The sequence below is a fragment of the Amphibalanus amphitrite genome, unplaced genomic scaffold (genome assembly GCF_019059575.1).
Source record: "Amphibalanus amphitrite isolate SeventyFive unplaced genomic scaffold, NRLGWU_Aamphi_draft 000183F_arrow, whole genome shotgun sequence".
Classification (NCBI taxonomy): Eukaryota; Metazoa; Arthropoda; class Thecostraca; order Balanomorpha; family Balanidae; genus Amphibalanus; species Amphibalanus amphitrite.
The window spans coordinates 613,037-625,352 of NW_024881678.1; the positions used below are offsets into that span (position 1 = coordinate 613,037).

The following is a 12,316-nucleotide window of genomic DNA, read 5'->3' on the forward strand; positions in this document are numbered from 1 at the left end:
TATGGCTTATTATTGTTGTTGTTATTGAACTGCTGTGGATATAGCTCTTTCAATTAAACCACCAAACCACTTAGGCCAATCATTTATCTTATAACTAATGTGAAGACCTAAAATGATTTATCAACCAAGCGCAGGCAGTGGTTAAAAGACCATTAAATTTTCAACATTGAAATGCAACTACCGTTGAAATACCAGAACAGCCACCCCATAACAGCCATCGGTATATAAACCTTTAGCAGGTACGAGCCGAGCGCGTGCGCGAGTCTGTGTGTGCGTGTGCCCGGGAGCACTCACCATTGTTCCTGCACTCGCAGTCGGCCTGGTGTTTGTGGACGGCCTTCTGCGGCCCCCGCACCTGACACCCGTGCGCCGCGTACCGACAGGCGATAAAGTTGGCCTGACACCTGCAGACACAGACAGACACGTACATATGTAGTTTATCGAACAGACACACGACTTGTCCGACGAGTACACATCGTTAGATGAGCCCACACAGCAACTAGTAAACATAGTTGGACGAATGTCCACATATTGGACGAGCATGTGTGTCGATAGACGAACTAACAAACAATACAGTCAAGCACACAAATAACTCATTGGCCATTGCCAACAGGACAACATGTGATCCAAAACATCGTTGCGGGATAGCAGGATAATGCTTTTATTGAGTGCTCTGAGCTACCCGACAAAAACCTCGCACAGCCATGATAAAACACACAATGGGCGATGCCTTACGAGTAAATCAATACCATTCGGAACCTTGCTAGTTTAGAGAACCACAACGCTGGGGCTGATCAGCTTCTGGCATAACAAGCGGATAAAACACATCTCATTAGTTGGAATAATTCCAGTGATCCATTTTCTATGCTCTTTTCCCCTCTGTCCATAGCTACGACGTCAATCTGACAGTCCCGTTCCATCTCCAACCAGATAGGAGGCGGCACTCCTTTTGTGGAGACGAAATACCACGAAATACGAAAACAATGTCTGTATCAGAGCGAATCTCCAGAACGGAATCACGACGGCGAGGCTATGGGAGATACTCGCGTGAATTGAGTGAGTCCCCGCATATTACCTCGACTAATGCAAGTTATTTGGAAGTGACGTATGAAACCGTATCCCATTCTCCCGCAGACTTAACAGTTTTTTCAACATAATGCCCACTGCACGCCGTTTCACCAATATTAAGTCATAACTCTTCAAAAAAGGGACGTGTGGCCCGTCAAAACATGCAACAACTGGGACAAATGTTCCATGTCAACAGGCAATAGGTCAACAGGATCATTTTAGACTGGTATTTGATAACGTCATGCCCGTGGTTAATTTTGACACCTTGGACAGCCAGTTGTACCGTTTTTGTCATGACCGGTTCAGTCGGACCGGCTATGGCGCTGATCATCTGAGTTGTAGCTGTTTCCCTACATGACGTTAGCGTTAAAAAATTACTGATCAACACTGCTGCTCCTTATGACCCCAATACCAATGCACCGGATACAAACCCAAACAAGTAATACCCCTGTTGGCCCTCCTGACCGTCACGAAACGTCCCAAAAGAGGCATTGGAACAGTGGTTCCCCATTGCAGCTACCACTAGCCATAAAACAACACAGGCAGAGCCCCGTCCCCGGCAGCGGTTCCGCCCCGAGCGACAGATACTGACCGGTTCCTGAGATGGTCCTCCAGATCACCCCGGGGGTGGGCCGTCTCCTTACAGACGTCAGCGTTAGGGCACTTGATGAGCAGTTTCTCCAGAATTCTGTGGAGTGGGACCAGGCGTGTCAAAAGAGCAACAGCATACAGTGTGAAAAGCGTACTCATGCAACTAAACGTACTACTCGGTAATTGGTATTCTTTCTTGAAAGTTCACAGCACAGTTTTCTCTAACACATGAAAATTGCGATTAGCAAAACACAACAAGCGCTGGGTTAGACATTTTGATTCGCCACACTTTGCAGACTACAAAAAGATAATCAAACACATATTTCTGGCAAGGCGACAAGGATGTCTCAATCAGGTCCAGTATGTAAGTATGGTTTTGGAAAATAACTCATGGGCGGCTATCGATACATGTCAATGGATGTCGCCGGACACTTCGTCTCTTATTGACATGTAGATTACTGGGGCTGCCGAAAACATATAGCGGCAGGATGAATACTATTTCAGGACCCGGATCAGCTGCCAATGAAAACTGCTAAAAGTCGGAGCAGGACGGCTGTCAGGCATTGGTGGAGCTAAGGGAAACTGGCAGGTCCAGTAGTGTCAATGATATGATATCAAAGCCCTGCAATTCTTTTACAGGGGGTAATATTCTTCTTGACTCTGGCCCCATGATCGCCATGTCTCAATGCAGAAGATTGGGTATATCGATGACAAAGCGCGAACAACTGAAAAACCTGGAGGCCACTTTGGCAGAAAGCTCAAGAAACACTATGCTTGGATGCATGATGATAGATCTAACGGAGCCGGAACGATGCTACGGATACAGCATGCACAAGCGTGATGAAATATCATGGAATTGAGATAACAGTGAAGAGATAAGCAGAGCGTATTCAGAACTTATGCATGCATCTCGTGGCTCCAAAGCAGATAATAAATAAAAACCACACCTTCCTGCTGCAACAAATCAATTATGAATGAACAACGAGGCAAAACTTCAGAGATCTCACGCTACAGCCATTTGACTCTTAGGTTACATCAAATAACAGTAGGTTACGATGAATTCACGAAAAGCCGGACACCCGGAGATGGCCCGGAGCTCGATAAAAGGTCTGAAGTGCTCATCTCGCCAAAGCTCGCTGAATCTCTAAGCGCGGAGCATTTGGACGGGATCGGCCCCGAGTGGTCACCAGATGTCATTTCAGGCGATGGAGGCTGAAACCGCGGTCAGAAGAGCACCCCATTCACAGCGCCGCAAAGCGCCAACTGCTGCCTTTTGAAGCCGGATTGCTCTTTGGTTGGGGACTTTTGAGTTAACAGCAGCCATCAAATCCCGCTGGCGGCTGGGTGTTGACGGACGGAGAACACCCGCTGAAAAGTTGTGTGCCAGATACGACGTACGATGACGACCAGTCAGTTGGCGATGAGATCTAACATATGTGATCTTTGATGTATCGTCTAAAACATCATAAAGAATGACGAGAACACGACAAAAAGTAACCAGGCACCGACAGCTGAAACACAAATTGTATGCAGAAGTGGGAAAAGTGCACAGGCTAGCGGACGAGGTGCGTGTAACTCACTTTTGCAGTTATACTCACTTTTGCAGGACCAGCGGCGAGTTTCGGCAGGCCTGTGTTGTGAGCGCCGCCCGGCAGATGGGACAGTTCTGGTGTGAGTTCAGGTACGGCACCAGGCACGCGCCGCAGAACGTGTGGCCACACGGCGTGTCCAGAGATCTGGCGACAGAACAGAGAGGAATGTTAGGACTCAGCACTAGCAGAGGCGAGTCAAGAAAGTGTGGCAGCACGGTGTGTTCTAGGGGCTGACAACGGAATTGGAAAGAACGTCAGGGCGCAGCAGACGAGAGTCAAGAATGTATGGCCACATCACATGTCTAGGGACCTGACAGCGAAACACGAATGGAACGTCAGAACGCGGCAGGTATGTGGGAGTCACGGCTGCTCGCGAGGCAGGGTAGTCTGTAGCAGTGACGGGTGACAGGAGCTCAGGCGTTCTTGCAACAAAACTGGCAATAAATCAGACCACAACACGTGTATTATCAATGATCAAAGGGCCGGCCGCGCTCCCACAGAAAAAAGTGAGTCATGGCGCATCGAGTGGGGCGGGGGCCGATTAAGACTTCCTGCGAGTCGCTTTCGTAACGTCATCTAACCATTCTTGTGCCAATAAACACGCAGCGCGCTACCACCGACCCCCCGTTCCGTGCACATAAACATTAAACAGGCGCCGGTTCACTCGTGCGAGCGACATGTCGGATGCTGTTAGATAAAGCCGACAGCGCTGATATCAGTGTTGTTATAAGTAGCGACAAGAAGAACTAAACACGACTGAAGCCAATCGGTGGGTGATCGGGCTCAGTCGCGCACGCTGCTACTGGCTCGGCGTTCTAATCCTCTGATCTACAGAAGGATGGGTGGACCACCCATAACGCATCACTACCTACACACTCCCACTTACACGCATGCCGGAACACGGTCGATATTTCCAGCAGTTCCCACCCTAAAATCACGCTACTTCAAGCTGCGGACCAATTTTGGTGTGGATTAGGCCCAGGCGCGTTGGCGACCGGCAGTGTCGTGCCCGTGCACCCGGTGCTTTTCGGCACGATACCGACGGAGGCCAGTGACCCCAAACCGCAGCAGGCAGGGGCGCGCCGCACGCAACGGTGTACAGGCGACGGATAAAAAATACAACGATAAAAACAAAACGATTCGAAACGCATTAGCAGGCAACTCATGAAAAACAAGCATGAAAGTTATGAACAATGAACGGAAAATTGGACCCTACCGTTACAACAGATCACAGAAAATAAAGCAATAACATTATCCTTCACCAAATAAGTCAAGGTCGGTACAAAGTCTGTCGTTACTATTTTCGCTGATCGTGACCCTTTACTGTAATACATCAACGTTATTCACATAGACATCTATTTCTTTTCTCTTATTAATGCGGCAAAAATTCCATTCATATTGGAAACTTCAACGATCAATGAACGATGACAATACATTCATTCTCAAGGCTCAACCTCCGAAAAACAATAGAAAATAAGTGGAGTTTGGTGCGGTGCGGAAAGTTCAAAAGATGGGAAAGATACGGAGAAGGAATAAATAAAGAAGCTCACACAAATGTAGTCATGGTGAGATGATGATCAGATAGATAAGAAAGAGACATGACTAGAAAAAAAGAAAAAGGAGAGCGAGAGAGAGAAAGAGAGAGAGAGAGAGAGAGAGAGAGAGAGAGAGAGAGAGAGAGAGAGAGAGAGAGAGAGAGAGAGAGAGAGAGAGAGAGAGAGAGAGAGACGGGACGGGACGGGACGGGACGGGACGGGACGGGACGGGACGGGACGGGACGGGACGGGACGGGACGGGACGGGACGGGACGGGACGGGACGGGACGGGACGGGACGGGACGAGACGAGACGAGACGAGACGAGACGAGACGAGACGAGACGAGACGAGACGAGACGAGACGAGACGAGACGAGACGAGACGAGACGAGACGAGACGAGACGAGACGAGACGAGACGAGACGAGACGAGACGAGACGAGACGAGACGAGACGAGACGAGACGAGACGAGACGAGACGAGACGAGACGAGACGAGACGAGACGAGACGAGACGAGACGAGACGAGACGAGACGAGACGAGACGAGACGAGACGAGACGAGACGAGACGAGACGAGACGAGACGAGACGAGACGAGACGAGACGAGACGAGACGAGACGAGACGAGACGAGACGAGACGAGACGAGACGAGACGAGACGAGACGAGACGAGACGAGACGAGACGAGACGAGACGAGACGAGACGAGACGAGACGAGACGAGACGAGACGAGACGAGACGAGACGAGACGAGACGAGACGAGACGAGACGAGACGAGACGAGACGAGACGAGACGAGACGAGACGAGACGAGACGAGACGAGACGAGACGAGACGAGACGAGACGAGACGAGACGAGACGAGACGAGACGAGAGAGAGAGAGAGAGAGAGAGAGAGAGAGAGAGAGAGAGAGAGAGAGAGAGAGAGAGAGAGAGAGAGAGAGAGAGAGAGAGAGAGAGAGAGAGAGAGAGAGACGCCGGTGAAATGACAAATTTAAGTACGTGTAACACCGTGTTGGAGTGGAGGAGAGGGAGGGAATTGACAGCTAAGGTGATCAGTCCCAAGATTCCCCGTCACCATACTCCACTCACCCGACGAGCGGCTGCAGGCAGATGTGGCACGTCAGGTCCTCGTCCACCTCGTCCACGTAGTCGTACACGTGCGGCTCGTGGCGCGCGTGGTGCTGGCCGCACGTGCGGCACGGCCGGCCCCAGCTGCGGCTCAGCGTATCCATGGCGCGCCCCCCTCCCGCGCTCTCTCCACACTCACTCCCGCTCTCTCCCTCTCAGCCTCGCTCACTCAGAAACATTCGCTCGACACCTGCCGGGAAAGAAAATAAACGGCGCTAATGACTACCAACATACCGAGTACAGAGTACATAGCAAATACACATGATTTATTTGTTCTTAGGAGTGTTTTTCCGATGATATTTTAGTGGATGTATAAAGGGCTTCTTTTAATGATAGCTATTAGCATACGTATTCTTTCATATCTAAAATAGACGTTTTTCAGTCCTAATTTGCATTTTCCATTTGCATTCCCAAGTTCCCAATTTGCAGGTTCAATAGTCTCTCCTCAGTAGGTATTTCGTATGGGAGATTCGAGAAAAGCTGGCAGCCGCTCGCTGTCAACTAGCTGTCATATGGTAGGATAGGCGATAACATGTTTACACCCCGTAAATAGTGAATACTGTCAGCAAGTGTGTCATTTTAATTGCAAAACAAATCAAAAAAGTGTCTTCACTGATGCAGGCCCTCGAGGAACACATTTCTGCACAGAGCAGAGTATTGATACAGAGCGAAGCGTCATCTCTCCTCTACGATCTTTGACATTTGTTTCTGACACTGCGCAGGTGAACGAAGTCAATCTTCTTCAAAGCTGGGCTCATTTGGTTCAGCAATATCTTCGTGTAACTCCCACTGGTCCCACGCTGCAAAAAGTCCATCCTCGGTGTCCGCAATCGGTTCGTTCGAACGCCTCGTCTCCGTCTGCCACCTAATTTGACTGGACCGGTCTCCTCGGTGTCGCAGTGGCCGCTACTTATTAATACCGAGGCCGTTCCAGGCCGGCTGGCACCGGGCTGCGGTCGGCCAGGCCTGACGGCGCTGACGAACCCCGGCGACCGGCGAACGGCCGGTGGGCCCGGCCCCCGACCCCCGGCCGCACTGCAGCGGCGCACCTGGACCGGCGCCGCGCCGCCAGCACCGCTCGATGTGTTTATATTCGCCGGTGATGATGCAGCCGCGCCAAATTCACCTGTCCGTCAGCCCCGGACGGTCGAATAAACACATACAGACATACAGGCGGGCGCGGCAGCCACCAGCTGCCTCCGGTTCGACTCAGAGCCGAGCCCCTCAGCGCGCACAAAGGCAGACGCGAGCAAGGCCGCAGCGCGCTCCGAGCTGCCCAGCTTCCGCCGGCGGACAAAGCGAGCTTCCCCGCTCTGACCGGAGGGATAACCAAGCTGTTCTAGGTACGGGCGGAGGGTAAACCAAGATGTCTGAGCTCCCGAACAGCGTGTGGCGCAGTCCGAGATGAGGCAGCTCTCTGAGGATCCGGCGCGAGGCACCGGTCCGTCGCCCGCCCACGATATTTGTGGAGGAGCCGGCCAGATGCCGATGGAGTGATGCAAGCTGTTGGTGCTGGCTTCGACGGGTGGCGAGGGCGACGACGGTGGCGGCGATGGCGGCCTCCCAAGCCCGCCGGACGGGCACGCCGACCATGGGACGGTGCCGTACCATAGCTCTCAGCGACCTGACGGACAGCTAACGACGAGAAGAAGGTAGGGACCTGTGTTCGCTCTATTCCGGAACCCACGCACGCAACACTTCATCAGAAACTTATTGGAGCGCACAATTCACTAATGACGCTCGGGCCACCTGACCGACACCTGAAAGCGGCGACGGGCCATCATTTGAAGAGTTGGAAAGGCAAATTGAATCATGTGAACCTTATATAAGAATAGCTAAGAAATAATATTTCAAAAGCGAAGAGCGAAACGTTCTCTTGGAGACATACCTACAAATGAAATTTATTAAAACAGATCACGTTTCTAAAGGTTTATCGGAAGATCAATTTGGATCGTGTGAAAGCTGTCTTCCATATTTCTGGGCGAGAATCATGTCTTCTTCACATTCATGAAAGTTACCTATGTCATGTTTGTCGGAATGGGCGCATCCCATTGTTTCTGACGCTGACAACTTGACGCACTGCCGGTATTTCCCCGATAAACATCATTAGAGCAACGCAAGCAGCGATCAATACCACGCCAGATCTGCCGACAAATAACGTCAACATGTCTCCACCTGCACCGCATCGGAGCGAGAGGGAGAGTCCCGGCTCCCCGGCCCACTGCACTGATTTGGTCCTATGACCGTCGCCCAGGTGATTGCTACGCCGCTGTTGTCAGACTGTATGTGCGCTGAATTATGCGACGCTAATGAAAAACTCGAGAAAGGTGAGCGATAAGTGTCAGGAGCAGGAACAGCGGCACCAGACTCAGTAGCCGGCGCTTCAGCAGCTACCTCAGCAGCCAGCGCACGACAGCCTCCGCAACGGCAGACGCAGTGGCAGCATGCTCTGAACTCCGACCACATAGGCACTGTGAATGGGCTTGACAGCCCCACGGACAGCAAGAGCGACAGCAGCACGATGGATCTGACGTTCGACGTGGCCCCGGGAGTTGCATCATTAGTTAATGAAGTTGACTGCAACGTGGGAGAATCAAACCGATGATGTGTCCAGGCACAATATCATGGGTTAGACACGACATGTGGACAAGTGATGCTCGCAGCCAGGTCTTATGTTTGAAAGTTAGTTCCAAAGAAGTTTGGCGGTCAGCGGCGAGCAATTAACTAATGTATTCTAATGAAGTGCCTTTGATATGCATTTCGAAATCGAAGCAATGAGATTAGTGGGCTGCCCCAGGGCATATAAACCGTTTGCCCGAAGGTAATAAATGGGGACACGTGTTACCCCACATTCGAGTTTGCACCATAACTTACGGACCACCCTGCAGCTTACACACATATCTCAGGAGCGCGATTACGCCAAAGCGCCGAAGTTCTACTTCATTAGGGGCGGTTCGAAACAAACAACTGCCAGATTCCGGTCGGCTCTCAAGGAAGCTAATGGAGTTCTGCAAGTAGAAGTTCCTCGTCACAAATGTGGGCGATACGTTCACCTTTTGTCGGCCCTTCTTCAGGAAGTTCAGCTTGTTTGAAACGTTAAATGCCCGGGGCCCAAATTGAACATAAATAAACCTACCATTATTCATCTTTGTCATGATACCGTACAAATAATGCTTTAGGCCCTGGAAACTACTTTCGTAGGTATATTGTATCACCCAATAATATGCATTCAAATAGCAGGTAGCTTTATTTTCATTTCATTTGGAGCTATTCAACTTGGAATATCACTCTGCAGATCCTATCATTAGACTCTCATGAATCCTTGTTTGTTTATTTATTAGAGCTCCAGAGCACTCCAAGTTCAGGATCATTTTGCGCTTACCTACCAGACCCAAGTGCTTACCTATGTTCAAGTCTGTCAGAAAAAAAATAGCGTACTTATCTGATCGTTTCGGCCGAGAATAAAGAACGGTGTCCGAGATGTTTCACAATTCATATCCACTTCCAGATGACTCAACAATCGGACAGACTCGCCACCTCAAGTTGTTGTTTCTCGAAAACGGTTAGTCAACCCAGCGCTATATCTGTACTCCGTAGACCAGTAAAAGCCAATACGATTCAAAGTATTACAACCCAAATCACCCTACCCTTGCAACAAGAGGATAACTACTATTAGCACATTATTTACATAATATTATGTTACTAATACAGAATACTGTACCTAATCTGTGAGAAAGGCTGGCTTGCCACTACCGAGAATGGCAAATCAGCCAGCGCGCAATTTCTGTCCAGAAGCTCATATTCAGCGTCCCATCTCATCAGTTCCCGGCCTCCCTAGATGCTGCTAGTCTCATGTTCGCCGCGGAAACGGACCCAGACTTTTTAAATAGCCGGACCATACAGTTTCAAGCAGCTGGTGTTATATACAAGACACCATACATAGGGTTACATGTTCTAGAACATGCTCATATGCGAGACAATGAGAATATTCTTGCAAGAATTAGCTTTCATCAAAGTTATAGAATAAAGCAAAAGTGTATAAAACACCAGACCACAAGCTTTGAGCCATGTGTAGCGCCGTGATGAGACGCTCGCGACCCTGCATGGACCATCTGCTCGACGAGGTGTCGAGATACAGCTTAAAGCAAAGATGAAGGACGGTATGATGAAGCTCCTCCCTCAGCCGTCGGGGGTCAAAGTTTGCCAGCGGTTAAGTCCAGTCGTGGCAGCAGCTTAACACTTTATTAGAGCCAGCCGCGGCGGTGGGAGCGGTCTCCGAGGCCAGGTTGGCTGGCGGCGGCACCCCATGCCCCTGGTCACCCCTGTCCAGCTACCTTCGCTCCCTTTACCTGGCCTCCGCAGTGGGCTGTCGACAAAAAATTGATTTCGTGGCCGGGCAGTCGGATGCGCCAAATAAAACATCTGAGTGTGACGGACAGCCGGCGGCGGCGGCCGGGCCCCAAAATACAGCCGGCTCGGGTCGCTTCGTCACGGCGGTCAATCGGCCGCCCGGCGCGGCAGCGACCGACGAACGGGCGATACTGAACGGTAGGAGCAGCGTAAAAAACAATAGCTGAGCTTATCAAAGGGAGTGTGAACTATGCCATATTAAACAAAAGTCATTCACGGTTTAAAGATCAAAGCCTTGGCAACCTCCAAAATGCTTTATTGCGTTATTTGCCCATTTCACTCCCTAGGGGCGTTCCACGACAAATCGACAAATAAAAAATTAAATTTGCACCCTCATATTTTATTCTTCGCTGAAAACTGGTGTAAGGGGTTGTAATGGGCGGGGAAGCCAGCTGTGGCAAGGATTTTTTTCTTCGAACAACGGTTTCCGAGATATAGCCTCGGGCAATTCCTGGAGTTCGCGCTGCATCCCTATGTTTGGCGGCCTATAACTCAGAAACTATTGGTTTTTTACGATAAAAACTTTTTATGGTTCAACACACAATCAACCAACAAACATTTTGGCTATCTCGGATTTTCAATTTTTGAAAATTTTGATCACGTGACCTTTTGTCCTGTTTTTCGAAGAGTGACCTTGATATTTTCCCCACTGAAAGTTGCAATTTTGTCTGATGACGATTAAAGCCTTATCAATTGTCATTCATATGCGATAATAAAAAAAGTGGTTATCGCCCTGCGTTGACCTCAGGTCAAGTCATTTTTATGACCTGTCCATTATTACGAGCGGGAGCGACAGCGAGATCTCGAGAATAAAGCAAGATAGCGACAAGCGGTAAACGGTAAAGGGTACACACGGATAAGGTCTATAATTTTTACTGAGATCATTTTCAGGTCAGGTCAAAGATGACGTCACAGGAGCTAAAAGGAAGTCAAAATAGCGGCACTATACATATATATGAAGTTTTTCTCGAATAACTTTCAAGGCATCCCAGCTAGGAACAAACTAATAGCACCATCGTGATCCTCTCGTCGATCCGCGTCGAAATATATCTATGTTGACCTCGAAAGGTCGAAAGCTCAAAAGTTGACCTTAGATCACGTGACCTAAGGTCAACTTTTGACCTTTCGACCTTTCGAGGTCAACATACATATGTTTCGATGCGGATCGACGAGAGGATCACGATGGTACTATTAGTTTGTTCCTAGCTGGGATGCCTTGAAAGTTATTCGAGAAAAACTTCATATATATGTATAGTGCCGCTATTTTGACTTCCTTTTAGCTCCTGTGACGTCATCTTTGACCTGACCTGAAAATGATCTCAGTAAAAATTATAGACCTTGTCCGTGTGTACCCTTTACCGTTTACCGCTTGTCGCTATCTTGCTTTATTCTCGAGATCTCGCTGTCGCTCCCGCTCGTAATAATGGACAGGTCATAAAAATGACCTGACCTGAGGTCAACGCAGGGCGATAACCACTTTTTTTATTATCGCATATGAATGACAATTGATAAGGCTTTAATCGTCATCAGACAAAATTGCAACTTTCAGTGGGGAAAATATCAAGGTCACTCTTCGAAAAATAGGCCAAAAGGTCACGTGATCAAAATTTTCAAAAATTGAAAATCCGAGATAGCCAAAATGTTTGTTGGTTGATTGTGTGTTGAACCATATAAAGTTTTTATCGTAAAAAAACAATAGTTTCTGAGTTATAGGCCGCCAAACATAGGGCTGCAGCGCGAACTCCAGGAAATGCCCGAGGCTATATCTCGGAAACCGTTGTTCGAAGAAAAAAATCCTTGCCTCAGCTGGCTTCCCCGCCCATCACAACCCATTAGACCAATTTTAAGCAAAAAATAAAATATGAGGGTGCAGGGCACTTGTCGATTTGTCGTGGAACGCCCCCCTAGTGAACAGAGATGAAAAGAACGCATAAGGGCTGTAGGCCGAGACAAACCTGCCGTGATTTGAATTTAATTACATTCCCGACTTC

General features: G+C 49.3%; 1 protein-coding gene across 3 annotated transcripts in view; it reads right to left on the reverse strand.

The window, feature by feature from the left end:
* Positions 1 to 12,316, reverse strand: part of LOC122384190 (ligand of Numb protein X 2-like) — a 48,512-nt gene that overhangs the window by 27,619 nt on the left and 8,577 nt on the right. For all 3 annotated transcript variants that reach the window (XM_043371284.1, XM_043371283.1, XM_043371282.1), the window contains exons 2-5: positions 5,877 to 6,105; positions 3,258 to 3,395; positions 1,661 to 1,756; positions 295 to 404 (exon numbers count right to left, since the gene is read on the reverse strand). In XM_043371284.1, coding sequence (XP_043227219.1) covers positions 295 to 404; positions 1,661 to 1,756; positions 3,258 to 3,395; positions 5,877 to 6,019 — 487 coding nt within the window. In that variant the 5' untranslated portion in view covers positions 6,020 to 6,105. The remainder of the gene's footprint in view (positions 1 to 294; positions 405 to 1,660; positions 1,757 to 3,257; positions 3,396 to 5,876; positions 6,106 to 12,316) is intronic.